At 34.1% G+C, this 26038-nt stretch overlaps 6 protein-coding genes and 1 pseudogene across 11 annotated transcripts; 3 read left to right on the forward strand and 4 right to left on the reverse strand.

The window, feature by feature from the left end:
* The first annotated feature begins 264 nt into the window (after positions 1-264).
* LOC129874633 (F-box protein SKIP23-like) lies at positions 265-1964 on the forward strand. The gene has a single exon (XM_055949952.1). It carries the CDS (start codon positions 530-532, stop codon positions 1820-1822), a length of 1293 nt encoding a protein of 430 aa, XP_055805927.1. The 5' UTR covers positions 265-529; the 3' UTR covers positions 1823-1964.
* A 420-nt stretch (positions 1965-2384) lies between these two features.
* Positions 2385-4415, reverse strand: LOC129874634 (UPF0548 protein At2g17695-like). 3 transcript variants are annotated; one of them, XM_055949955.1, is made up of 5 exons: positions 4258-4415; positions 4057-4126; positions 3604-3780; positions 3334-3529; positions 2385-2747 (listed from the first exon to the last, which is right to left on the reverse strand). In XM_055949955.1, exons 2-5 carry the CDS (start codon positions 4113-4115, stop codon positions 2712-2714), a joined length of 468 nt encoding a protein of 155 aa, XP_055805930.1. In that variant the 5' UTR covers positions 4116-4126; positions 4258-4415; the 3' UTR covers positions 2385-2711. The 3 variants fall into 3 exon arrangements, with proteins under 3 accessions (XP_055805930.1, XP_055805931.1, XP_055805929.1); XM_055949956.1 differs by having other exon boundaries at positions 4057-4153; positions 4258-4406; XM_055949954.1 differs by having other exon boundaries at positions 2386-2747; positions 4057-4150; positions 4258-4406.
* A 701-nt stretch (positions 4416-5116) lies between these two features.
* LOC129873765 (F-box protein SKIP23-like) lies at positions 5117-6816 on the forward strand. The gene has a single exon (XM_055948938.1). The coding sequence runs from the start codon at positions 5382-5384 to the stop codon at positions 6672-6674; it is 1293 nt and encodes a 430-aa protein (XP_055804913.1). The 5' UTR covers positions 5117-5381; the 3' UTR covers positions 6675-6816.
* A 1306-nt stretch (positions 6817-8122) lies between these two features.
* Positions 8123-9318, reverse strand: LOC129873766 (uncharacterized). The gene is made up of 3 exons (XM_055948939.1): positions 9094-9318; positions 8728-8992; positions 8123-8574 (listed from the first exon to the last, which is right to left on the reverse strand). The coding sequence occupies exons 1-3, from the start codon at positions 9206-9208 to the stop codon at positions 8352-8354; spliced, it is 603 nt and encodes a 200-aa protein (XP_055804914.1). The 5' UTR covers positions 9209-9318; the 3' UTR covers positions 8123-8351.
* A 3453-nt stretch (positions 9319-12771) lies between these two features.
* Positions 12772-17544, reverse strand: LOC129874438 (GPI mannosyltransferase 1). 4 transcript variants are annotated; one of them, XR_008762889.1, is made up of 5 exons: positions 17225-17535; positions 16253-16438; positions 15018-15565; positions 14507-14920; positions 12772-13945 (listed from the first exon to the last, which is right to left on the reverse strand). XR_008762889.1 is itself a non-coding variant. In XM_055949726.1 (4 exons), exons 1-4 carry the CDS (start codon positions 17493-17495, stop codon positions 14606-14608), a joined length of 1317 nt encoding a protein of 438 aa, XP_055805701.1. In that variant the 5' UTR covers positions 17496-17544; the 3' UTR covers positions 14139-14605. The 4 variants fall into 4 exon arrangements, 2 of the variants coding, with proteins under 2 accessions (XP_055805701.1, XP_055805700.1); XR_008762888.1 differs by having other exon boundaries at positions 12772-13951; XM_055949726.1 differs by lacking the exon at positions 12772-13945 and having other exon boundaries at positions 14139-14920; positions 16253-16435; positions 17225-17544.
* LOC129875351 (U4 spliceosomal RNA) lies at positions 13053-13176 on the forward strand (annotated as a pseudogene).
* Positions 17545-18576: 1032 nt separating the features above from the next.
* LOC129873840 (thiol-disulfide oxidoreductase LTO1) lies at positions 18577-24229 on the reverse strand. The gene is made up of 7 exons (XM_055949030.1): positions 23962-24229; positions 23600-23879; positions 20622-20878; positions 20423-20535; positions 19884-20031; positions 19022-19159; positions 18577-18859 (listed from the first exon to the last, which is right to left on the reverse strand). The coding sequence occupies exons 1-7, from the start codon at positions 24061-24063 to the stop codon at positions 18776-18778; spliced, it is 1122 nt and encodes a 373-aa protein (XP_055805005.1). The 5' UTR covers positions 24064-24229; the 3' UTR covers positions 18577-18775.
* Between the last annotated feature and the right edge of the window lie 1809 nt (positions 24230-26038).

Genomic DNA, 26038 nt, shown 5'->3' on the forward strand with positions numbered 1-26038 from the left:
ATGTTTTTATAATAGTTTAGCATGTTTACAAATCGATAAACTTCAAAATCTAACTGAACCGACGGAGTAGTAATAAGTATTGAGGAAACTAGGTAGCTTACATTTCAAAAAAAATATGAATATTTTATAAAATAAACTAGCTTAGCAAAATAAGAAGGACAAAGTAAGAGAAAAAAAGAAAAGAAAAGATGAGAGAATTTCGTGTATTTTTTGTTCTGCGTACAATGCTATTTATAGCCTGAATTATTAAGAGATAAGGGAGAAGGTGCAAATTTTCTCCCACAACAGGACATCCACTACTATTTTTCTTAACAGAACAGACTTTTCATAGAAAAAGTATAGTTGAGCTGTGTACTCCAAAAGTTTCATGTCTCTATTCCATTTTTATCTCAACTAATAGATAGGTGCTTCAGTACTGTCATGGACTGCACTATAAGATTAAAACCCTCACCTAGTATTGTGATATTACTATTAAACAACTCTCCAAGCTCATTTAACTTGCAATCACCTATACTTGTCAGTTGTCAAGATGAATGAGAAGAAAACTAAGAAGCTGTATTCTTGGCCCATATGGGCTGATCTTCCTGAAGAACTAGTTGTTAAGATCAGCAAGTGCCTCGAATACTCATTTCAAGTTGGTCATTTTCGTGCTGTTTGTACCTCTTGGAGATCCGCAGTTCCCCCTCCCCCTCATAAAAGACTCTCCATTCTCCCTAAATACAATCCCAGTAAGAATCCTCCTGACAATTGTAAATACATCAGAAGATTAGTTTTCCGGCTTGATCTTCAACAACTTCCACCTTCATCGTCACCATCAACCAACAGTTATTTGATAGCTGTGGCGGAACAATTTGACGGAGACGGCCAAAGCCAACTCCGCCTATTGAACCCGATCACTGGAAGTCCTATTCCTATCTCCTCGTCATCATCAAACTTGTTTCCAAGAGAGATTAATTTGAACAAATTTCGCGTCTCTGTACTGCATAAATCTTCCTTGATTTTTCTTGCAGATACAAATCAATATTTTATTGGTAAAGTTGTTCATCTTTTCGCTCTCCGCCAATCCTCTGACGGACGTAATACAAGAGCAACTGCTACTCTTAGGAGTGGAAAATTGTCTTTATTTAATACAGGAGGGAAAGTTAGATTAAATTATTTGATGGAGAGTCTTCTTAGAGACCATAACCTGAACAAGCCTTATTATCATGACTTGGTGAAGTATAAGGAGAAATGGTTTGCTATTGATCAATATGGGCGAGGGGTTATGGTGGATTCTTCTTTGAAAGTGAGTCTAGTTACAAATCCTCTATTTCACCCAAACAGGAATGGTTACTTTCGTATCCATAGGTCATACTTGGTAAAATCATCAGGGGATGCAGATCTATTTCTAGTGGACAGATACTTGGAAAAATCATCAGAGCAAACAAATTACGCTGCTGCAACCTCTGATGATGATACAAAGGAACCAGATTACGACATGGCAGTTAGATTCAGAGTGTATAAACTTGAGGAAGAGGAGCGTTGTTGGAAGGAAGTTACAAGCTTGAAGGACCAAGTCATATTTGTCGGAGACAATGCATCTTATTGGTCCTACTGTGTGTCTGCTAAAGATTTTCCAGGGTGTAGAGGAAATTTTATTTACTTCATAGATCAATTCAGGAAAGCTGAGGATGGAGATCTTCATGATTTTTGGGATGCCCTAAAACATGAAAAAGACTATTCACTTGGGGGATTTCACATGGAGAACGCGTTTATTGGGCCAATGGCATGTTTCCCTGGTTACACTGATTTTTTCTGGCCACCTCCTAGCTGGCTCAGCTGAGATCATCTCTCCAATGCCATGGTTAAATCTACTCCTATGATCCATTTTATGTGTTAGATTGAATCTTGAAATGCGAAAAATATTGTATGTCACTGCTTCTTCAGTAAATCTTAGACTCAATGTATTCTAGTTGAATTGAACACTTGCATTTGTGGTTAAGCGCAACCATTTTTTGGCAGGGGCGAAGGTAGAAGGTTGCCTACATGTCCGGCCAAACCTATCATAACTTTAGGCCAAACTCTATGATATGTACAAAACTTAATCCAATTACTAATTGAAGGGGTATCCCTTCCCTCAGAAAGAAAATCAGATGGGATGGGACCAGAATGAACGGACTTTCACAGAAACACTAGTGTTTAGCTGCACGCTCTGAAAGTTTCATGTCTCTATTCCTTTTTTAACACAAAGGTTTGTGCTTTAATGCCCCAGAAAAAGAGTGCACCAAAAGCATGCACTAGGCCTAATGCAACTCCATTGATTCTTTTCATCAAACTCATTGGTGTTCACATGTTTCCCTCTTACCCTGTGAAAAGGTTTCAGAACATATTCTCCTGACAAATTAACATTTGGAGTATCTCATGCTACAACCTAACACATTCACATGTTTCGCCTTGTGAAAGATTACAGAACATATTCTCTGCAGAATATCAAATGCTACAATTCAACGCGTTATTCTCTACTGTCTCTAGATTTTTATTGATTATGAAGAAAATTAAAATCATGGTCTCAAGTAGTTGAGTCTTTTTGTTCAAAACAATGAATGTGGTTGATTCTGCAATCTGCATAGAAGGGGGAAAAATGGGTATGCCGCTGGAAATCTCAATACCAAGTTGCTAGATTGTTAAGAAGCAAGTCACAAGTTGGTCACTCCGATGCTATTTGTACAACATCAATTGGGCTTTGAACTCGGAATCAGTTTGTTTTTCTGAAAAGAACTCATGTATCATGAAAAAAACTTATGTATCAAATCGATGTATCAGCATAATCTTATATATCAAAAGATGTATTTTTGAAATTTTCACAAATGATGGGGAATAATTAAAAATATAAAAATATAAAGTGTGTAATTTGATAATTTTTCCTAAATTTATTTCAACTTTTTCACAATTAATCAGAGTCCTTGCAATAATATACTATGACAAACAAATTATCAACAATATGATCAATTTGAGCAAACTTTGTGAAGTTTTTCATGCAGCTTTATAAAGGAGAATGATAGGTCTAAGATGTGACAGTAAACTTAAAACTTCAAACAAGGAAAATAGGACATAACATTATCATTTCTAGTATGCATTCTGTTAGACTTAGATACTAACCCACCCACCACCCCCAATGTAAACCTTTTGCAATGGCTTAGCAGCTTGTAATTGAAACAGAATCTTAAATCCTTAACGTTTTTTTGCAACTATAGCTAAAGTGACATGAACCTAATGATATCATGACCAGAGAACCTAAGCAGTTGAAAGGTATATTGTAACAGCAAACAATTGCAACAAGGAGAGCAAACTAACCAGCAAATGTCCTTGCAGAGTTCCACTGCCAAAACTAAATGAAGCCCCCTTTTTCGAGTTTTTGTTCTCAGTGACATAAACCACCTGTAGAGGCATCATAAGCCACGGGAAGAACTCCTTCACACAAACACAGAACTTTGTCCCACTTTGAATTGGAGTTTTTGGATCAACAAATGCCCAATTCAATCCAAAATGCCTGCAAAGTTGGTTTGGTACATAATCAGACCATTGATCGAATGATATTTCTACAAATAACTGATATCACCAAACCTCCAATTTTGTAGGGCAGCTTTTCCCTTCTCAAAAGTCTCAACACCTGAACCGACTAAAACACGAGCACAATTAACAGAGAAACCATCCTTTGCAAGCTCTCTGTCTTGCTTAAGTAGAGGAGCAGATTTCTCAGTAGCTCCCCTGAATCTATTATCATAGTTAAATGAACCAGACCTGTTAGCAAGGAAATGCTCAACAATGATTCACACAATTAAACTAATAGAAATGGAAATAAATAATGCTCCTATCTTTCAACTTGTTTATCTGGTTTTAATTGGGCAAAGAGTTTAACCTTAAACTAATGATACGCAGAATGTACCAAAATGTTTTTTAATTTAGTGGTCTGAAAAGTTAGAATTTAAAAATAGACAAAAAGTGAAAGATGCGTCTTTCTTAAACGAAAATAGTAAGACAAATAAATTGTAATGGAAGGATCTGGGCACTCTTTACTTGTTGATACATGCTTTCTGCTCTTCAGGAGATGGACGCGTCCAGCTAAGAAATACCATCAGTACTTAATCTGTAAAGATATCACTAAGTTTTTCTGCTAAAGATAAAATAGGAGCATAAAAAACGAATGTAGAAATTATTTATGAACGAAATAAATAGGAACAGAGAAGATAAAGAATATGAGATTGGCAAAAAAATTACCGGAAACTCCACCGCCGGCAGTGAGGCGACGGTGACAGTGAGCAGATGAAGATGAGAGATGAGAGATTTGGAATTGGGTTTCTGTTCTGATTAGCCAATTAGGGACACTTCTCTTTTCTCATTTTTGCTATTGATATTTTAAAACAAAAATAAAATAAGTCTGTCCCCGTGCGAGCAAAATAATCTATAAGCTAAATAGCACACACATTGCCTAATTCGAATGGAAATAAAATTATTGATTTATTAGTAATTAATTATTGATTTAGGGATTTTAATAATGATTTTAATTTTTTTATTATCAAGTTATTGATTTTAATGATTTGAGAATTTTTTTAACGAGTTAACCGATTATTCAATAATAAATTATATTTGTACCATTTCATATACAAAGTCATTGTCTTAGGGTTTAGTTTCATACTTTTATTTTTGATTGTCTCAAATTCTCGATTATTCTACAATATATTAGTGTTTGATTTTAAGCAACATGCAATCTGTCAATTTATTTGCATGGTTCATTTGGTTTGTCTCTTATTTTTAAGTGATTTCAATAAAAGAGTGTGTCAAATCTTAACATTTAAATCGATAATATTCAATAATGTTTTTATAATAGTTTAGCATGTTTACAAATCGATAAACTTCAAAATCTAACTGAACCGACGGAGTAGTAATAAGTATTGAGGAAACTAGGTAGCTTACATTTCAAAAAAAATATGAATATTTTATAAAATAAACTAGCTTAGCAAAATAAGAAGGACAAAGTAAGAGAAAAAAAGAAAAGAAAAGATGAGAGAATTTCGTGTATTTTTTGTTCTGCGTACAATGCTATTTATAGCCTGAATTATTAAGAGATAAGGGAGAAGGTGCAAATTTTCTCCCACAACAGGACATCCACTACTATTTTTCTTAACAGAACAGACTTTTCATAGAAAAAGTATAGTTGAGCTGTGTACTCCAAAAGTTTCATGTCTCTATTCCATTTTTATCTCAACTAATAGATAGGTGCTTCAGTACTGTCATGGACTGCACTATAAGATTAAAACCCTCACCTAGTATTGTGATATTACTATTAAACAACTCTCCAAGCTCATTTAACTTGCAATCACCTATACTTGTCAGTTGTCAAGATGAATGAGAAGAAAACTAAGAAGCTGTATTCTTGGCCCATATGGGCTGATCTTCCTGAAGAACTAGTTGTTAAGATCAGCAAGTGCCTCGAATACTCATTTCAAGTTGGTCATTTTCGTGCTGTTTGTACCTCTTGGAGATCCGCAGTTCCCCCTCCCCCTCATAAAAGACTCTCCATTCTCCCTAAATACAATCCCAGTAAGAATCCTCCTGACAATTGTAAATACATCAGAAGATTAGTTTTCCGGCTTGATCTTCAACAACTTCCACCTTCATCGTCACCATCAACCAACAGTTATTTGATAGCTGTGGCGGAACAATTTGACGGAGACGGCCAAAGCCAACTCCGCCTATTGAACCCGATCACTGGAAGTCCTATTCCTATCTCCTCGTCATCATCAAACTTGTTTCCAAGAGAGATTAATTTGAACAAATTTCGCGTCTCTGTACTGCATAAATCTTCCTTGATTTTTCTTGCAGATACAAATCAATATTTTATTGGTAAAGTTGTTCATCTTTTCGCTCTCCGCCAATCCTCTGACGGACGTAATACAAGAGCAACTGCTACTCTTAGGAGTGGAAAATTGTCTTTATTTAATACAGGAGGGAAAGTTAGATTAAATTATTTGATGGAGAGTCTTCTTAGAGACCATAACCTGAACAAGCCTTATTATCATGACTTGGTGAAGTATAAGGAGAAATGGTTTGCTATTGATCAATATGGGCGAGGGGTTATGGTGGATTCTTCTTTGAAAGTGAGTCTAGTTACAAATCCTCTATTTCACCCAAACAGGAATGGTTACTTTCGTATCCATAGGTCATACTTGGTAAAATCATCAGGGGATGCAGATCTATTTCTAGTGGACAGATACTTGGAAAAATCATCAGAGCAAACAAATTACGCTGCTGCAACCTCTGATGATGATACAAAGGAACCAGATTACGACATGGCAGTTAGATTCAGAGTGTATAAACTTGAGGAAGAGGAGCGTTGTTGGAAGGAAGTTACAAGCTTGAAGGACCAAGTCATATTTGTCGGAGACAATGCATCTTATTGGTCCTACTGTGTGTCTGCTAAAGATTTTCCAGGGTGTAGAGGAAATTTTATTTACTTCATAGATCAATTCAGGAAAGCTGAGGATGGAGATCTTCATGATTTTTGGGATGCCCTAAAACATGAAAAAGACTATTCACTTGGGGGATTTCACATGGAGAACGCGTTTATTGGGCCAATGGCATGTTTCCCTGGTTACACTGATTTTTTCTGGCCACCTCCTAGCTGGCTCAGCTGAGATCATCTCTCCAATGCCATGGTTAAATCTACTCCTATGATCCATTTTATGTGTTAGATTGAATCTTGAAATGCGAAAAATATTGTATGTCACTGCTTCTTCAGTAAATCTTAGACTCAATGTATTCTAGTTGAATTGAACACTTGCATTTGTGGTTAAGCGCAACCATTTTTTGGCAGGGGCGAAGGTAGAAGGTTGCCTACATGTCCGGCCAAACCTATCATAACTTTAGGCCAAACTCTATGATATGTACAAAACTTAATCCAATTACTAATTGAAGGGGTATCCCTTCCCTCAGAAAGAAAATCAGATGGGATGGGACCAGAATGAACGGACTTTCACAGAAACACTAGTGTTTAGCTGCACGCTCTGAAAGTTTCATGTCTCTATTCCTTTTTTAACACAAAGGTTTGTGCTTTAATGCCCCAGAAAAAGAGTGCACCAAAAGCATGCACTAGGCCTAATGCAACTCCATTGATTCTTTTCATCAAACTCATTGGTGTTCACATGTTTCCCTCTTACCCTGTGAAAAGGTTTCAGAACATATTCTCCTGACAAATTAACATTTGGAGTATCTCATGCTACAACCTAACACATTCACATGTTTCGCCTTGTGAAAGATTACAGAACATATTCTCTGCAGAATATCAAATGCTACAATTCAACGCGTTATTCTCTACTGTCTCTAGATTTTTATTGATTATGAAGAAAATTAAAATCATGGTCTCAAGTAGTTGAGTCTTTTTGTTCAAAACAATGAATGTGGTTGATTCTGCAATCTGCATAGAAGGGGGAAAAATGGGTATGCCGCTGGAAATCTCAATACCAAGTTGCTAGATTGTTAAGAAGCAAGTCACAAGTTGGTCACTCCGATGCTATTTGTACAACATCAATTGGGCTTTGAACTCGGAATCAGTTTGTTTTTCTGAAAAGAACTCATGTATCATGAAAAAAACTTATGTATCAAATCGATGTATCAGCATAATCTTATATATCAAAAGATGTATTTTTGAAATTTTCACAAATGATGGGGAATAATTAAAAATATAAAAATATAAAGTGTGTAATTTGATAATTTTTCCTAAATTTATTTCAACTTTTTCACAATTAATCAGAGTCCTTGCAATAATATACTATGACAAACAAATTATCAACAATATGATCAATTTGAGCAAACTTTGCCTGTGTACATATTGACCGATTATCTTCATTTTGTACTACATCTATCTACCCAGAAATGTGGGTTTTAGGTTCACCCACCTAGCTAGAAGATGAGATTTGACCTGCTGCTAATCATACGATTCATTAGATACCCTTGAAGAAATTAGCGGGCAGTGCTTTGCTTTACTTAACATCGTATTTACTTGATCAGCAACACAACCAAATTCCTCATGACGTATATTCATCTTACAGAAGGAAAAGAAACATTCCAGATCCAAACCACAACATATGCAACAGGTATTCATATTGGAAATCATCAATGCTTTCAAAGTTGATAACCTTTGTCCTACTAGTATATAGCAAAAAAAGAAAAAGAAGGAAGAGCTCTAACCTCTATCTAATCGTATAGACAGACAGACAAAAAACTAAAACAGATGGAGGAAAGAAGAAAGCCATAAGGTTGTTCCTACACATCTATCTATGAACCGAAAAGAGTGCAAAAGGCATCCAATTAGCTTATGAGATGCATCTCATGGAGTACATTGTAACAGGTGAGTCTACTGCAGGCGCATCACCATAGACCCTCGCATGATCGCTCTCCAGGCCATAGTCCATCATTGGACGGTACTCAAGATCTTCATCATGTTCGTACACAAATTCTGGCATCCCAATCTCATTCCTCCTCACATGTTCCCACAGATAATCAACCCTGTTCACATACCTCAATTTCCCATACAACCTGCACATAACTCCCAATTAGAATCCAAGTCTTGTCAATTTACAGATTATATTAGAGAAAGATTTAATCGCTTTATTGTTTGAAAATTTGGATTATATCTAAATCAAAATGGTAAAAAGAAAATGCATTGTATTTAAGAAATGACATTCTTACCCTCCGCTGAAGATGAAGCGACCAAATGTGGCCAGGAAGAGCCTGGCTTGAAGGCCAGGGTGAAGAAAGTAAACAGCCTCCAGATTCTCTCGGACTTTCACCGGTATCGCATCGTAGAACGATCGTAAAGCTGATACTCCGGGAAAATTCTCGCTTTTCTCCACATCGGTGTGAACATACACCACGGTGAACGGCCTTTTCTCAAGTTCCGGAAAGATCTTCTCCGCTAAATACTTTTTCACTACTTCAACACTCAGATTCCTAGCTGATCAGCCACAAACAAAAACAAATCGAAAATTCAGGCCAAACACTCTACAGGAATAATCAGGAAAACGGAATATTTATATACATAAAAAAGTTGTGTACCAGGAAAGAATTTTCCGATGATGCGCAAGATTTTCCGGCCACGCTTATCTCTGCCTTGGATCTTGAAGATTTCGAGTTTCTCAATAAGCTGTTCTTGTTCAACTTCTGTAAACATGATTTTTAGAATTTCGGTTAGAGATTATTGCAAAACGCTACGTTTAGGATGAGATGTGTGAAAGTAGAAGAAGAGGATTAATATATAGTAGATGAGGAAGGAGAAGATGGGCGGTGGGAGGAAAGAGAAATGTTATCCATTTTGGAAGGAGGAGAGGAATATTAGGGGAATATTCTTAAGGATCTTCTTTTTTGTATGTGGGTCCGAATTTGTTTATCACTCCCTCACTCGTGGGACCCTTTCTTTCGGATTTTGGGGCTTTCTTATCCTCCTTTTTGCGCTCTTTTATCTTCTTTTCTTAATTTCTTACTATTATTAAGTATTGTTTGCATTAATTATTTTTTACGTATTATTTAATTTGATATATTAAAAATAATATGTATTGTATAAATTTTTTTTAAAAGTATTTATTTATAAAAATATGAAAAAGATGTAAAAAAGCTTTTGAGGAGTAATTGATTCTTTAAGCATGTTAATGCATGCATTAAATTTTATTGTATTACTAATATCTAAAAATCCATGGTATTAGTAATACACACCTTAATACACAATAGAGTGTATAACTAATGCAACATAGCATGAAAAAGTGTACGAAACAAGATACTACTAATACACTAAATTAATATATACATTATATTTGTTAATGCACTCTATCAAACGATCCCTAAATGTATAATCATCATTAGATAAAAAGTTGTCATTTTAGTTGATAGTTAAATTTGTGGGAAGAGATTAAAAACAAATAATCTAAAATCGATGAAGTTCATTTTTTTAAAAATAAAACACCAAAATAGGGAGTTGATATAAGAATTAAATTGTTAAAAGATTTTTTGATGTTTTTTATTCTTTTGAGATAACTGTTTTATAGTTTAAAAAAGTCAAACGGTTGCTTCAATGTGAATGATTACACTTTTATGTACTTGAAAGCTACTTAGTAGCATGTACCTAAGCTCCGAAGCTGGACTTAACGCTAACAGAAAGAAAGTCACCGCAAAGTTTGAGATTGATTGTTGATATTTCGACGGTGGTGTCCAACTATAAGATACCTCCTCAGAAAAAAGTCTCGTAAGCTCCCCGGTAATGGAATAGCATTAGTCGGATCGATGCTAAATTGATCTTTAATCACATCACAGGCGGTCCTTCCCCATTTTCTCGGGCCACCGCAAGCGTCTGGTCTGATTTATCATTTTATCAGGTACGATTTTTGCTCCCACACAATTACTAATTAACTAATCTATATTTAATTAATTATAGCATATCTGATTAATTATTGAAATCACTTTCATATTAATAATGAAATAATAATAACACGCACGTATTATTAGATCACATATAAAATAAATAACTTAGAATGGTATTTGAAGGTGGTCTATTGTTCAAACTTGTAGGAAGGATTTAATTTCTTAAAATAAAGCATGAAGTATAAAATAATCTTCACCAATAAAATTACAAAAGAAAGATTTACCACCGTCACAAAGTATGTGCTAAATTTCTTTTCTTTTAATCATCCAATTGGCACAATCTCCGCAATTCTTGGCAGCCTATCGTATGTGGCAAGGGTAAGTGTGTCTCTTCAGGAAAAAAATCCATTAAAAATAGAAATTTGTTGAATAAAATTAAAATAATAAACGTTCTTAATATATTATTTGGAAGTAGGTATAACAAATTAAGTAAATGTTGCAAATACTTTATACAAGTGGTCTGTAATTTGCCCATAGTATTTGTCCTATTTCGAGTGGGAAAACGAAGAAAATCAATGAAAGAAACTGACAAGAAAATCACCCACCATATTTTTCCTTGATTTTTTCATGAATTATCACAGTATTCTAAAAGGCTAATGTGTCAGCCAAGATCACAATCCATGGGCTCAGTCAACATCTGGTTTTCTTTTTAGGATAAAAATAAGGCAGGAGCATAGATGATATCAAATCAATCGTTATTAATTAACAAATTATTTTAAGGTGTTGTCTCAAGTTTAATACAAATAATTATTAGTTTTCTTTTAGTGTGAGGATTTAACAATGTTATCTCAAGTTTAATACAATATAAAGTTTATATTCATAAAAACTTAATCCTTTATGAAAACATTATAAAAGAGCCTCTTTAGAGATAATCAACGATGTTGCAAATTGCATTAGAGAAATGATCAATGTCAATTGCCAAGCAAGTTGATTTGTTCAAATTAAAGCACTAGCACGTTGAATGAGCTGTTCTGTTTGAATAATTCAAGAGAGGGAAATTCGTTAGAAGAAAAAGAAAAAACAGAAAAGTTAAAGCGTATGCAAAAAATAAAAAAATTAGTAAAAGTAAGCACTAATTTTCCAAACCTTTTGTAAGTTGTTGACCATTTTTATTAAAAATAAGGATTGTGCATCACTTGTCTTGGTCCCTAATTAACCTGCATTTTCTAAATTACGTTATTCTAATAGATAATTAAACATAGCCACTAGCCAGCCTCTACAACATAAGAAATGGAAAATGATGAAACATCAATTACATTTTGGAATATTTTCGCAATCTGGAATTTAACCATAACCATAACCATATTGGCAAATACTGCTTTAGTATGAGTATATTTAGAGCCCTCTTGTTTTAACTTCTTTTTTTTTAATCAAATGAGAAGTTAGAATAACTAGTCAATTTTGGTTTATATATATATATATATAATAAAATATTACTCAATGAGGTTACGATATTTCATAATGCTCTCGTGCACGGGCTCCCTTCTTTGTCCAAGATTGACAACTTTGAACTGGAGATATCTCAATCAAAGGGGTAGAAGGTTTGAAACCCCTTTTTCGGCTCAGCTTGTTGCACATAATTTATTTAGTACAATTTTTTTAAAATATAATTTGTAAGTTATTATATTAGAACAAAACTTACCTTATTTACGCACAAAGATAATGTTGCGGTTTCCTATCAACAAATAAATAAATATGATACACTTGATCTCTATCATAATTGATGGTTTATATTTATATACTCCTTTTCTGTTAACACTAGATAAATTTATCAAGTTTTGTTATCTTGTATTTGTATTTTCTCAATTATATTTGTTTATTTGGGAGATAATAAGTCTTATGTGGAATTAGTGGAAGTAAGCAAAAGCACCTCGACATACGGTTATAAAAAAAATATGTAATGTGAGTTCATAACTTTGACATATCTAAAATATTTTGAAAATTTCGTGTCATGGGTCCAAATTTGCCGAGCTCAAGTTTCGATATATAGTAACCTTGTTTGGTTGTTTCATGGATTGTATTATGTTGTACAGTAAAATACTAAGTTATGTTTATAAATATAATATTTGAATAGATTGTATTAGTTTATATCATGATATAATATCACGCTTTAACAATTTGAACGATAAATTCACAAGAAAATTAAAGTAGGGCGCATAATATAGTTATTACAAAAAGTAGAGTAAAAAAATAAAACTAAAATAACTAGATAATAAATCAAGATAATATGAGAGAGAAAGTAACAATACCATCATATCAAAACAATCGTTTACAATAAAATTTAAAGAACACTCAAAACAAATATTGTATCTAGACTAAGAACAAACAACTAACAATCTCCAAACAAGTCTACTATCCTAACTTCAGAGTAACAGATGTAAATTGGGATCTAATTTATAATCCTTATCTTTTTAACTCCAGTTTTACCGTCAAGGTAAAATTGCTTAACGTTTAATTTGGGTAATGCACAAAAGAGTAAAAAGAATGACCATTTTAGTGGAAAGTCATGGGTGACTAACCTTTTCTATTTACTTAGGTTTACGAATATGGCTTAGGGTTATTCTCTCCCACAGAAAAGGAGAGGTCAGAAAGATGGAAAACTCATCTTTGCGCTTGGGACAATGAGGCAGTCTATTGCTGGTTGAAAACTATTTCCAAACCCCCTCTTTGGCCTGGGTTCTGCCTTCATTGAGAATTTTTGAAAGGGCTACCCTTTTGGGTAAAGCCCTCCAATTCTCAGTCTAATATTTTCTTTCTTATGAAATGAAAAGCAAAAAGTTGTGAACTCACCACATAATTGTTGCAAGAAATTAATTCTAATTGATTGTAGTGAAATTAGAGACTGTTGATCATGTTGATTAACCAGTTTCTTTCCTCTTATAATCCAGTAGGCAAGTTCCGAACAGCTGATTCAGTAGAATAGCATACCTATTGCTGTCACTTGATTGAACAAGGACGAATATTAGGAAGCAAAGCACAAAGGTGTTATCCTCTTCCATCAAAACCACCACCCAGCTCCTTAGGTCTCTAATAAAAACCAAACTTGTAATGTCTGTCAACCACCAAGGCTCAATGAATGTGAAGCACATAAACTATACATGTGGCCTTGAAGAAGATAGATCATGGTGCGTTTTGATAATGCAAATCTACTGATTCAGTTTAACAATAGGCACATAAGCACAGCTGCATTGATGTTGCGAGGCAAGTGTGAGCAGCATGGTGATTCTGTGAAACACATCGCTTGTCTTTTTTTACCGCAGATATGCTCGTTGGAAGACTATTGCTCACAGATAGTACTTTCAACCGCTGTTCAGTAGGGCTCCCGTTCACACTCCAACAAAAAGAATAACTCCCTTCAGTGCCCACTTGGTTCCTATTTCTTCAACTGACCATTCATTCTCCTCGACCAACACTAGGCCGTTGCCCTTGCTTTCAATTTATCCTCCAAATCCAAATTCTACAAAATTGGCATCCAAATACACATTGAAGGTGAAATCTGTACCTGTAATTTGATAATGAGCTATACTGGGTATATATTATGGAATCTACCCAAAAATGCTCTCATACAATATGTAGAAAATGAGATACAAGGAATCATGCTAGAAAACAAGACAACAGGAAATGAGAGAACAATGAAAACAAAGGAGAAGAGAAACTAGAAATTGAAAGAAAACAGAGTAAATGAAAAATGAAAAGAACAGCAAAAGAGATATCTTTATTATACCAATCATATTGGCTTTACAGAGATATTTAAGCAAGCTATGCAGATGGAAAGGATGTGACATCACTCCTCCAGCTGGCTAAGTAACTCTAGTAAGGGTGTGAAATGAAAATCAAACTAAAATGAGAAGTAAACTGGATTAATAGAACTTCAACTATACCAAATACAACAAAATTGCAATAGACAATTGTAAATTGCTATCATAGAGAAGTATGCACTAAGCAAAACGACCAAAAGTTCAAAAAATAACGTCATTACGATCTCTTGCTACGTCTTCAGTGCAGGTAGTTTTAAGCAGGACTATGTTTGGATCTATGAAAAAGCCAAGTGCTTCACCTGATGATGGAAGGCTCTACAAGTCCCGAACACGGCTAAATACACTACTAGCTCGAAAATTCCTCCTCCATTGATTTAGGAGGTATATGATCTGATTCCTCATCTCTGTTTGACATGTTTCTTTGAAGCTGAATGAGATGAATGTTGGAAGACTGGACTATATGTATGTTGCTGGATAATATTGATAAGAACAAAAGTATTTGCAGCCAAAAATAGCAAACCTGCTACCCAGAGTTGAAGAAAGACATTCTTTCCTTTAAATTCAAGCAAATAACCCCACAATAACCAGTGACCCTGAGCTGCCATCCACAACAAGATGCAGACCAATCCTTTTCCTCTGAGCTTCATGTTGGTCCATGGAAGGATTAGCGGCAAGAGGCAGAAGAACCAAACAAAGTATTGAGCAGTCATAACCTGTCAGAGGAAAAGAACGTTATCTCACTAAAGGAAAATCAAGCTAATATTTGCTGATTCTCAACAAAAAATATATATTCAAGCATTGCTGACAAACCTTGTTAAATGCAACAAATGCCACAGTCTGCACAAAGAAGCAAAATGGAAAATCCTGCGCAAAGCGGGAAACAAGAACTGACTGCACCATAATCTGAGGCAGAAATGAGACGAGCTTTTCCAAGTTTGATAACTCGTGTTCATAGTGCAGATATATATGGTAGAAATAAATTGAAAAATTGTGCCTTGGGTCTGTACGTGTGAGATGATAGAGCAGTGCTTCATGCAAGAAGTCCCACCCATATAAAAAGAAGAAAATCCCAGTAAGGAGAAAGAACATAGCTCCAGAAATAAGCCCAAACATTATCCTTCTCCAGGTAAAAAGGCTTGTTAAAAAGTTGCATATACAACAAGGATCCACAAGCTTTTTACAGATGGAAGTCTGCTGTGACTTGCCTTTTCTAGAACTCCAATTCACAAGAGCAGGTTTCGTACCATACTGGAAGAACAGAGGATCAAGAACTAAAATGATCGGAAGAGCATAAATTATTGGATAGATCCTCATGTGGACAACAAGCCCATACCAAAATGCAGCTTGTACTAAACGACCTGATCAGGGAAACACCACCAAAATCAATACAGCATGACGATTTTAACTCACAAAGAAATATATGGAGCCACAGTCCTCACTAACCCTAGTGAGAATACAGTTATCTGACCCAAAATATCAGAGGATTCATGGAAACACTCTCAATTAAAAGAATTTGTTGTTTAATCCTATAAACTTCCAGAGTTAACATTCTTGGTTTCTAAGTTTCCTTTAAGCCAGAGGCTCACTACAAAAGTTAAATTGTATAATAGCTATGAAAAGAAACAGAGGCAGATTCAGGATAAATCTTGATTTATTTATTTACATTACTTGTTTGCTAAAACCTCATTATTAGCCGTTAATTTTGGGTTGGGCACTACACACCTAAACCTGCGTCGGAGTGAGAGAGACTCAATCTTGACAGGTATTCAATGAGAATACCATCTTTCTACCAGTTCCATCACTTAAATCATGATTCTGATAGATTAAATACTTCTCCTTCCATATATCCCTCAATACAGTCGTTTACATTGCCCCAATGATATATTAAGGTAGATTACGAAGGAGACAGGAACCATTTTGAAAGAGATAAATAACAGAGAAAGTAGCAGAGTAGGTGAGTAAACTAACAATGAAAAAGAAAAATTTAGGAGTAAATTCTCAACATAACTATATTTAAGGTAAGCAAAAGGTACTGGAAGTTTTACCATTCATTAGACATTTAATAATCCAAAGGATTATGGCGCAGATGATGGGCTCACAATTCCCACGAGTTCCAATAGTAAAGGTAAATGGATTCAAAAGCCATACCATCACTGAGTAAGTGCACAATTTCTCAGGCACCCCTCTTAGCTTTAAAATGGTGTTGATAAGAAATCCCACGAGAAGATCTGCTGCACAAACTCAATGTAAGTTTCACTAAGCATATCTGTTTTAGAGACATAATTAAAATGTAATGTTTCTAAGAATCCCAATTATGCATTGTTTGCAATAAGAAGAGAGAATAAACCCACATACAAAGGTGCAAGTTCAAGAGCTATTTTAATACTCTTAAATTAATCATCTACAAGTGCTAGTCACAATTAACAATTCATCTATTCTTAGTTTTACAGCCACAACAACCCCAAAGATTGTCAATGATACCTAAGTAGAGAAGCTAGAATTTCTTGGAAACCACATGCCAGAAGCATTTGTATCAGAGGTAGATTCATGATGTAATCTTTATAAGTTCAACCTTGAAAAATCTTAGAGTTGAGCTCTTTATATTTTAAAAGTTATGAGTTCATACCTACCATTTATTGCAAACTCTATGAATTTTTACACACAAATTTATATCCCCGCATCGGAAGTACTGGATTCATATGAACAATACCATCACTCTACATCGCCTCTGATTTGTATGAGGGAAAACAAGAATTCCAAATGAGTAGATTAAAAATGGAACCTTTGCACTGTCTTATAATTAGAACCTTTCTTATAGAAAATTCAATAAGAGCTTAATTCAAAATTAATAAACCAAAAATCTCGAATCATCAAAAGCCTACAGCTTTCATGTATCTGGCTGTTCTAACAAATAATAAACACAAAAAATAAGAAAATTGTAGGAGTAAAAAGAACCCAAAAATTAAGGGACAAAGAGAAACAAAAAAAGGACTTGGAAGAGAAAGGGGAAATTTTACCTGAAGCGGAGAAGATAAACTTTCCCCAAGAAGGATGAATGAAAGAATTGGGCACAAGAAGAAAAGCAATTAAGGGTGAGTAGCGATATGTAGATCTTTGATAAGGGGATTTTCCAGCAGCTACTAAAGCAGCTGCATCTGAGAAAACAAGATAGTCCACATCTGTGTATCTAACCTCCATATGGGTATCTTGCCATTCTCCGTAAATTATCAAAAACACCCGTAGAAATGCTGAGAATATCAACAACGACTTCAGATTTACAGTCACCATCGTTCACAATATTGAAGGAACTGGTCGCTCAATACCCAAAACAACAGAGAAAGTAGTCTAGCTTTATATATATTTATTTATTTTACTTAAAAAAACAAAAGATTATGACTTTCCACAATTTTGAATTAAATTTCACTAAATACTAGTATCTTTCCATCCCAATTTAAGTATTCTATTTTATTTTGATACAATTATTGAAAAATTTAAAGAAGAAAATCGTATTTAAAAAGAAGTCAATGTTCTAATTGACGTTCTTCATCACAAAATAATGAATACTAGTACTGACAAGTCTAGAGAAAAGACTTCTAATTTAGGAAAAGTCAGTTCTCGTATAATATAAAATAGAATTTAGTTTATATACATTGTCCATTAACATAAAGAAATGTTAAATGATTTTCAAAAGTCACCGGCTACACTTTAAAATTGACTCCTTAAGTAAATGAAACTTTAAAATTGACTCCTTAAGTAAATTTCATCCAAGGTTTTAAAAGTTACCAGTTGCACATATTTTTTTAAAACAAATCCAAAAGCCACCCAGCGTCCTAATATGGGATTTATCTTCCTTTAGAGAATCTATCAGAAAAAATCTCTTTACCTTATAAAAGTAAAAATAATATCTGCATACATTACACCCTCTCCGAACCTCCACTTGTAAGATGACATTGGGTATGTTGTTTTCATATTTATATCTTACGTAGTGTGATCAAAAGAGCTAAACTGCAGGAGGAAACTAAAGATCATAAATACAAGAAGGAAAAACAAGAACGAGTGCCAAGAAAAATTTCATATCACAAACAATATATTGTTGTCTTGTCTAGACAGCATTTGTAAAGTAGGAAATTAACCAGGGAAATACATTTCAAGAGTTAATCATTCACATTATAATTTATGGGATACAATCTCTCTTTCAAAAAGTATAATCACGAGATACTTTTTCATGATTTCATTTTCTGGTAACTCTTGCCATCAGATTGTTGTCTTGTCATCATAATGAGTTCAGATTAGGAACAAAATTTTCACTAGAGTTTGGCATAGTAAAAAGAAAGAAAAGAGAAGTAACAGCACCACAACATTCAAATAATTGTGGGTAATAGGAATTGCTTGATATATATACTCAGAAGACGGTCAATTCGGATCCTTCACTTTATCGTACTATCTACTCAGTTTACTAACACAAGAAGATAATTACATTATGAAACTATATAAATACCAGAGGGCAATAATAATATGATTTTATAAACTTCCATATCCTGATATGTGACTGTGTTGGTCAATGAAGCTCATTTAGCCTCAGTAAGTTCTTCTTTCATATTGAAACCAGACACTGCAGCCAGCTCCGAAAGCTTCTTCTCTCCACTAAGAACCTGCAACAATATTGTAGTTTTAAGGTCCCTCAATGAAATTTGGAAAGAAAATCTAGAGGTTCAAACAACAAAATGTTCATTTTCTTATCCAACGTGCAAATAACTGATGCCTTTGTATAGGTTACAAAAGATTTTTCTAGCAGAAAGAAGGTTCTAGCTCACCTCCCCATTGATAACCCATGTAGGGAATCCTTCGAGTTTTGCTTCTTGACATGCATTGGCCATATAAGCTCCTTTCTTAAGTCCATCAGGAAAGCATTCTACATAGTTTAGTAACTTTGCTGCTTCTCGTCCAAACATCTTGTTGCAGTGACGCAAGAAATAAACCAATTTAGTACAGAATACAGGCATCTCTTACCTATACTGTCAAGTGCATGGTGCAAATCAGAATTTTTAGTGGGATCTTTACGGCCCTTTTTAATATTCTTAAAGATTAGTTGCAATATTGACAAACAGTTCAGTTCAGAACTCCAAGAATCTGCTTCTGAACTCTAAAGATAAATCCACTGAAGCTCTTAGCCAAATTCCATCACCAGAAAATAAACACAAGAGCTATGAAAGAAAGAAAAGGGTCCCTCTTTTTTCCCTTTAATGATGCTCTTACTTATTTATGTAAGACATTAATCTTCAACCCCATAGTAGTTGATGCACATTCATATTCTTCCATACCCATATCATATTTTGTCTTTTCCCTTATAGAATGTTAATTTAGGAATCTAGCAATCAGACAAGGTGGCTGGAGTCCAATCAACATCCACGCTTCACCCTACCTACATCATGTCAGAATTGATCATGGGGAAAGATTTTTTCTTTCCCATTTTCTCTGTAAGCAAGCATTTCTTTCCCTGAATCTAACCTTTTTTCTTCTTTTTTTTTCCTAATGAAATGATGTCACTATGCCATTGAGGCAACCAAAATGGGAATAATTTTAGAAAAACAATCATTTCAATATGCAGTTTTTTGTTTCTTGAGAAGTCCAACAAAATGCAGTTCTAAGAAAGCACATTTGCAAAGGAAAGAGAACCTGCTTTTGTCCCTGGCAGTGAGAACACCAGAAAGCCCCATACATTTTTGCCCCAATTGAACGCAGGTGTTCCGCTAGGGATATAGCAAAAGGTGTAGACTCTGATGTGAGCTCCGTTGTAAAGTATTCCATCTCAGCCATAGCAGAACTGCAAAAGATGAGAAAAGGATTTTGAGTAATTGTTCTCCTGATTAACGTGCATGATCCTTTGCACCAACTACAGATTTTAAATGATCTAGAGTTTTACCTGTGAGGCTGTGACTATGCATCAAGAGCTTTTCTATCTTAAAATGACCAAGATATCTTGTTACTGCTAAATCTAGAAACTGAAAGAAGCTTATCTAACTTGCTTAAAGAATATAGCTTAAATAATTCATGGAAGTTTTTATTTAAGTTAATGTGATTATCTCTGTAATCTATACTAATCAAACATTCACTACTTAATGCAAGAAAAGGGAACTCTTGCCTATCATCCTTTCAATCCAAGGACACTTTGCCTAATATTATCCTACAATGTCTAAATGCGTACGGATGTTTACCTGGTGTTTGTAGGCTGAGAGACATTGTATGAACTGTTTAGGGTGGAAACCACCAAGAGAACTATAAGTAACTGTATACCCACATCTTTTTGCACCTCTTGAAACCCCAAACCCTGTAAACGAAAGAAATATCTTTGTCATTAGCATTGCATATAGCAATAGAAGCTAAACAAACAATGTTCTCTGTAGTGAAGAAAACCTTTACACTGCTGAAAAACAAACCAAACGACAACAGGACAGAAGCTAAACAGTATGGACAAAATTCCCCAGTGAATTTTGTGCTCAGGATGTACAAGAAATATGCACTGGCAGCAGCCATGGAAGTAGTTGTTCCAAGTAAAACCAAACGCCCATTAGCTTCACCAATTCCAAGAGGCCTGCTTTTCTGGCCCAATTGTATCCCAAGTATTGCAACTACTCCATAAGCAACCATACCAATCAATGGAAGAGGAACACCTGGCAAATGAAAAAGGATGAAAACTGAATCTCTTACCAAACATATTACCTGCAATTTAAGTGACATATTGCCTTCAATGATTTTCCAATCTATGTTTGTCAGATCGAATAAATACAACTCACAATGTAACAAAATTAGCACTGCATTAATTATTAAGTCTGACAACAAAATAAATCTATAATAGAACGTGCTACCTCCTATGTGCTATGATTTAACGATCAAAAGGATTTAAGCATTTTGTTAGAAGAATAAATCACATAGTGTAGGTTTTCAACAAACTTCCAAGCACTAGGGATCAAACAGATGCAACAGGTCCAATGGGATGGGCAGCTGAGAAGATAATCCATCCCAGCCTATAACAGACCCAAGTATGCCCTGAACAGTTCACCCCTGTGTTTTTTTGGATAAGATAAAGGTAGAACAATTCACCTCTGTGTTGTGCTCACTATGCACATAAAGTAGATGAGAGATTTACGAGCAATTGGCGTAACATCAGTACAAGAATTAGGAGTTGTTACTCCCAGGAATTAGCTTATGTTGGGGACTCGCCACTATGAGACAGAAAGAGCTGCAACTTACAGCAATGTTTACTGTCAACATCTTCTTGTCAAGTATGTTGGACCAACTGACATTGGTTTTGCTAATTTTGGCTCCACACCGGAGTTTTTGTAACCTCAGTGCAATCAATGTGTGCCGGCTTATTGTAACACTAAGATAGGAAAAAAGTGCTTTGATTCATCAATGAATACTTGAATTTGTGTATGGGTGGAAATGATGGTGACCTTATGGAGGCAAACTGGGTAGGGTAAGGGTTTCTCAGCCAAATTGCATTTCTAGGCATCCCATTCATTGCTAACTCAAACTATTGCATTTCTAGGCATCCCATTCATTGCTAACTCAAACTATCTACCTTACAGCGTCTCATTTGAAGTCGACCGAAGATTATTAAAAAGGCTATTATCAATACATGTTGGTCTACTTACAGTAAAACCTCTATAAATGCATATGCTTGGGACCGGAAAAAAATATTCATTTATAGAGATTATTAGTTTTATTGATAAATGCATAAATATTTATTATTTTAGAGAGTATTTTTAAGTATGTGCCATAAGAAAGAAAAAAAAATTGAATTAAGAATTTCAAAAGTTTAAATCTAGGAAACTAAAAAGTGTAGTCTTTGCATATTTATTATTTAAATCTAGGAAAGCTAAACGAATTTAGTGAAGTTTAATGTTTCTAATTGTATTTATGTACATAGAATATGTAGTGATTTTATGTTAACTATAAAAGGAAAAAGCTAGATGTTTAAAAATCATAATCCAAGTATAATGTTTTCTCATCATTTGAAGACGTACAAAAATCATCTTTCATCAATAAAATAAGAAACGCAATATGTGAGCATAAGAAAGAGAATCAAACTATTTGGTACAATACGAATAAAATATTTCAAAAATTGTGTTCGCTCTTCAAAAAGTTAAGGATGAGATTAATTTTGGTTTTGGTGGGAAGAAAAAACAATCAACTATAGAATCATATTTTAAAAAGAAATAGTTATTGGTCTAGTATTATTGACTGATTAAATATATATAAATTCTTGATGTATTCTAGTAATTATTACTTTATATTTTTTCTGAGCCTTTAATACTTTATTTTTAATTATTATCTAATGCATTTAGAGAGAATATTACTTTAATATAACTGGCCCAAGTCGGGAGCGAATTAAGATTATTACTTTATCGAGGTTTTAATGTATCAATAGATTCCTTAGGCTAATAAGCTCTTGTATTTAGTAAGGTTTCTTGGAACCAACTTCATTTCATGTCCTAAATTAACATTTTTTACAAGCAAAACTTACTATCTCCATGTACAACAATAACAGCATCTAAGCCCCAATTCCTAATTAGTTGGTTCAGTTATATCAACTCCAAAGTTAGAATGCTTTTGCTGGAATAGTCTTGGGATGGGGTTATCCCTGGGAAAACTCCAATTGTATGAGCTTGCTCGTATAGCTAATCCCAAGGCCGGATAAAGGAGGAAGGTTGCACCCGGTTCTGTAAAGAACTAATCAATTTACAACGAATGCTAGCAATACAACAAATATACTATCTCCATCTGTAGATGGAAGCTTTACATGGTCTTCTTACTTCTTAATCTGTCTATTTTATTACTAAGGATATTTTTTGAGAGATATTAGACTACATAAATAGTTGTATTCCTCTATTTATTCATCCAAACAATTTTTTCTTACAAACAGAAAAGCAATCCCATTGCATTACATGGTCTTCAATACAACAACAACATACCCAATATAATCCCACAAGTGGGGTCTGAGGAGGGTGGTATATATGCATACCTTACTCCTACCTTATCAAGGTAGAATTACATGTTTTTCACTAAAACGGCTTCTTCAACTCCTTAGTCAAAATAAGACATTCAATTGGGGAAATAGGGATAAAGACGATTATGTCTGGTAAGTACATAATTCATACGGAGAATCAAACAACAGACTAATCATAAAAGAGAGGTTCCTAAAAATACTTGTATCCAACCACTCCTTCAGGTTCCCACCAATTTTACTTGTCCAGTTGTGTTAATATTCTCATAGTAAAAATTGTTTCTTTTAACAAAACTTTAGATACTTGAAGAAGGTTACAAAGATAGTTCTAAAGTAGAAAGTTCTTTTAACGTCCGGAGTTCCTAATAATAGCAAGGGATATTACCAAGCACAGCTGAGTAGCTGCTGTTGAGGATGTCACCGCAGCTGCCGCCATCACCAACAGGACAAAATGCTTCGGAGTTAGTGAGCTTGAGGAACGTCAAGTAAGAAGTCTCGAGAAAACCAATCCCTCCAAGTGCTGCACACCAATTGTATGCTGAAATGCTTGTATCAGTAGAAGTATCTGGCAACACCACCTTAGATTCTGACTCTGTCTCTGCATCTCCGACCTGTCTCGATGAGCAGTTCACTCGAAACAACAACAATCGCCGACCCGAATCTCTCTTTAAGAAACACAAGCAATAAAAATGTCACAATTTGAGAGAAAAATAAAGTGAATCTTGAAGAGACGAAGAGCAACTGTACCTTGAGTTGAATGAGGGACGATATGGAAGTGGAGCGAGATGGGAGGAGATGAGAGGTTTGAGTGGGAAAAGGAGAAGATGCTACGCCGATGAGACTGGCCATCAGCTCAGAATTGGGTGGCACCCGCCGTGAGTAATGGTGGTTTGACTCGTTAATTGAGCTGCGGAAAATATTTGACAACTGTTGGGCTCTGGCTCTTTATTTTACACATTACACAGCACAAACGTCCTTTGCTCCACTCTTTAGTAGGCGTTCGAACAAGGCATAATTCACACACACACTGTTAACTCATCTTAAATGTCACCTAAACAATTCAATTTTGACAATATATAGTTAGAAAATGTATTTTATGATACCACATGGTGAAGTGATACTTAAAATTTAAACATATGGATATGATAATTTTGTAAATTAAAGTGTTCAAATGAAATAATTAGGATAAGCTGAGATACTTATATATGTATTATCAAAGTTAAAGTATTTAATTGTTAGTTGAAATCAAATTAAAAAAAAATTGTATTATATCTTTGAATAATATTTGAATTGGAGTTCAATAGGAAGGGAAGTTGAAAAACAAATTAGTGAAAAATTACTTACTCCTATTTAAATGTAACTTGAGTTGGAAAGAAAGTTTGTAAATATTTAAGATCCATGAGTCGAAATCACTATTTCACTTGAAATACTCATTCGAAACAATTTTAATTTTTCACTTCAAGTTTAGATCCTGAAGTTGAGTATTCAATTAGAGTATTTGTTGTTGTTTGCTCATTTTGAGTCAATTCAATTTTTGGGCTAACATTACGACTTTGGTTCTATTTTACTCAGTGACATTACTATATATAATAAGAGAGTGGACAATATTTAAGTTCAAGTTAAACTAAAAGTAATTTGAAATTGAAGTTGGAAAAGAAGACTGTGAAATTAGAGTTGTTTTTGAAAGTCAATGAAATTACTATATATAGCAAGAGAGCAGACAATATTTAAGTTGAAGTTAAACTAAGAGTAATTTGAAATTGAAGTTGAAAAAAGAGTGTGAAATTAGATTTGTGTTTAAAATTCACTTAACTTTCGAAAAAGAGCTTGTGAAAGTTGAAATTTTGTAAGTGTAAACCACCATTTCATTTGAAATACACTTTTGAGCCAAATATTTGAAACTTTATTTAAAATTTGTGTTTTCGAGTAATAAAGTTCAATTTTTACAAAACTAAAATAATATTTTTCATGCTCAAACGACACTCTTCATCTAAATAATACAAGTGTTGCTACTGAACTTGATTTTTCTTATGACAAATAGTAGATGTTTATGACTATTCAACCAATAATTATACAATTTAGGATCCCGAATTGTCAAGTGATGTTATATTTTGCCAAAATAACTTATTCATCGAGAAGAAGATGACTTTTTTAATTCGGTTGTTGTCACAATTCTTTTAAAATAAATATAAAAAAGAATCGAATTTAATTATCACTATGTTATAGTTCTGTTATTTCATTTTATTCCTTTGAACATATCTTGACTACATAGAAAACATAACTCATACACAACTAAAACACCTAAAGCTTCAAATCAACTTAAAGAACATTACATTGTATGGTTGTACATTGTAATGATTTTTTGTTAAGTCTTTTTTTTTTTGGTAACCACTTGTAAAATAATTTTTTGTTAATCTTTGAAAATAAGTTTTACAAGTGATTTTTTTTCTTCTTATTTACAACTTTTTTCTACTTTCAAGTGGAAATGTATGTTCAAATATAACTTCAACTTTTTAAATAACTTTGTTTTAAACTTCAATTTTAAATGCTACTTTTATCGAATATCACTTCATTCATGTTCAAATGTCTATCAAGTCTTTCTAAGGACTAAAAATCAGAAAAAAAAAGTTGTTAATAGTTCATTTAAGAAAAGGAAGAGCTAGACTAGAATTTGCATGAAATGTGAGCAAATATTAACAGAGAGTATTCTTTGAAGTTTCACGGTAATGTCTTCATGTAAGTGCATCTCATATTTTTTAGTCCTACTTTCTGTTCTTCTTTGAGTTTGATTGTTTGTATCTTAGTTTCCCACATCGGAAACCAA

The sequence above is a fragment of the Solanum dulcamara genome, chromosome 11 (assembly GCF_947179165.1).
Source record: "Solanum dulcamara chromosome 11, daSolDulc1.2, whole genome shotgun sequence".
NCBI classification, from domain to species: domain Eukaryota; kingdom Viridiplantae; phylum Streptophyta; class Magnoliopsida; order Solanales; family Solanaceae; genus Solanum; species Solanum dulcamara.

Excerpts from the sequence above, each read along its gene's own strand:
- LOC129874634 (XM_055949955.1), bottom strand. The coding sequence starts at position 4,115 with ATGGTATTTCTTAGCTGGACGCGTCCATCTCCTGAAGAGCAGAAAGCA. Across the intron at positions 3,781-4,056 it reads CAGAAAGCATGTATCAACAA|GTCTGGTTCATTTAACTATG; the intron begins GTAAAGAGTGCC and ends CCTTGCTAACAG. Across the intron at positions 3,530-3,603 it reads GCTGCCCTACAAAATTGGAG|GCATTTTGGATTGAATTGGG; the intron begins GTTTGGTGATAT and ends CCAACTTTGCAG.
- LOC129873765 (XM_055948938.1), top strand. The coding sequence starts at position 5,382 with ATGAATGAGAAGAAAACTAAGAAGCTGTATTCTTGGCCCATATGGGCT.
- LOC129874633 (XM_055949952.1), top strand. The coding sequence starts at position 530 with ATGAATGAGAAGAAAACTAAGAAGCTGTATTCTTGGCCCATATGGGCT.
- LOC129874438 (XM_055949725.1), bottom strand. The coding sequence starts at position 17,495 with ATGGTGACTGTAAATCTGAAGTCGTTGTTGATATTCTCAGCATTTCTA. Across the intron at positions 15,566-16,252 it reads TATTAAATGTCTAATGAATG|GTCGTTTAGTACAAGCTGCA; the intron begins GTAAAACTTCCA and ends TTCCCTGATCAG. Across the intron at positions 14,921-15,017 it reads CATTTGTTGCATTTAACAAG|GTTATGACTGCTCAATACTT; the intron begins GTTTGTCAGCAA and ends TTCCTCTGACAG.
- LOC129873766 (XM_055948939.1), bottom strand. The coding sequence starts at position 9,208 with ATGTTTACAGAAGTTGAACAAGAACAGCTTATTGAGAAACTCGAAATC. Across the intron at positions 8,993-9,093 it reads CATCGGAAAATTCTTTCCTG|CTAGGAATCTGAGTGTTGAA; the intron begins GTACACAACTTT and ends GTGGCTGATCAG. Across the intron at positions 8,575-8,727 it reads CGCTTCATCTTCAGCGGAGG|GTTGTATGGGAAATTGAGGT; the intron begins GTAAGAATGTCA and ends AGTTATGTGCAG.
- LOC129873840 (XM_055949030.1), bottom strand. The coding sequence starts at position 24,063 with ATGGCCAGTCTCATCGGCGTAGCATCTTCTCCTTTTCCCACTCAAACC. Across the intron at positions 20,536-20,621 it reads TGTTTTTCAGCAGTGTAAAG|GGTTTGGGGTTTCAAGAGGT; the intron begins GTTTTCTTCACT and ends TTTCGTTTACAG. Across the intron at positions 18,860-19,021 it reads CATGGGTTATCAATGGGGAG|GTTCTTAGTGGAGAGAAGAA; the intron begins GTGAGCTAGAAC and ends ATATTGTTGCAG.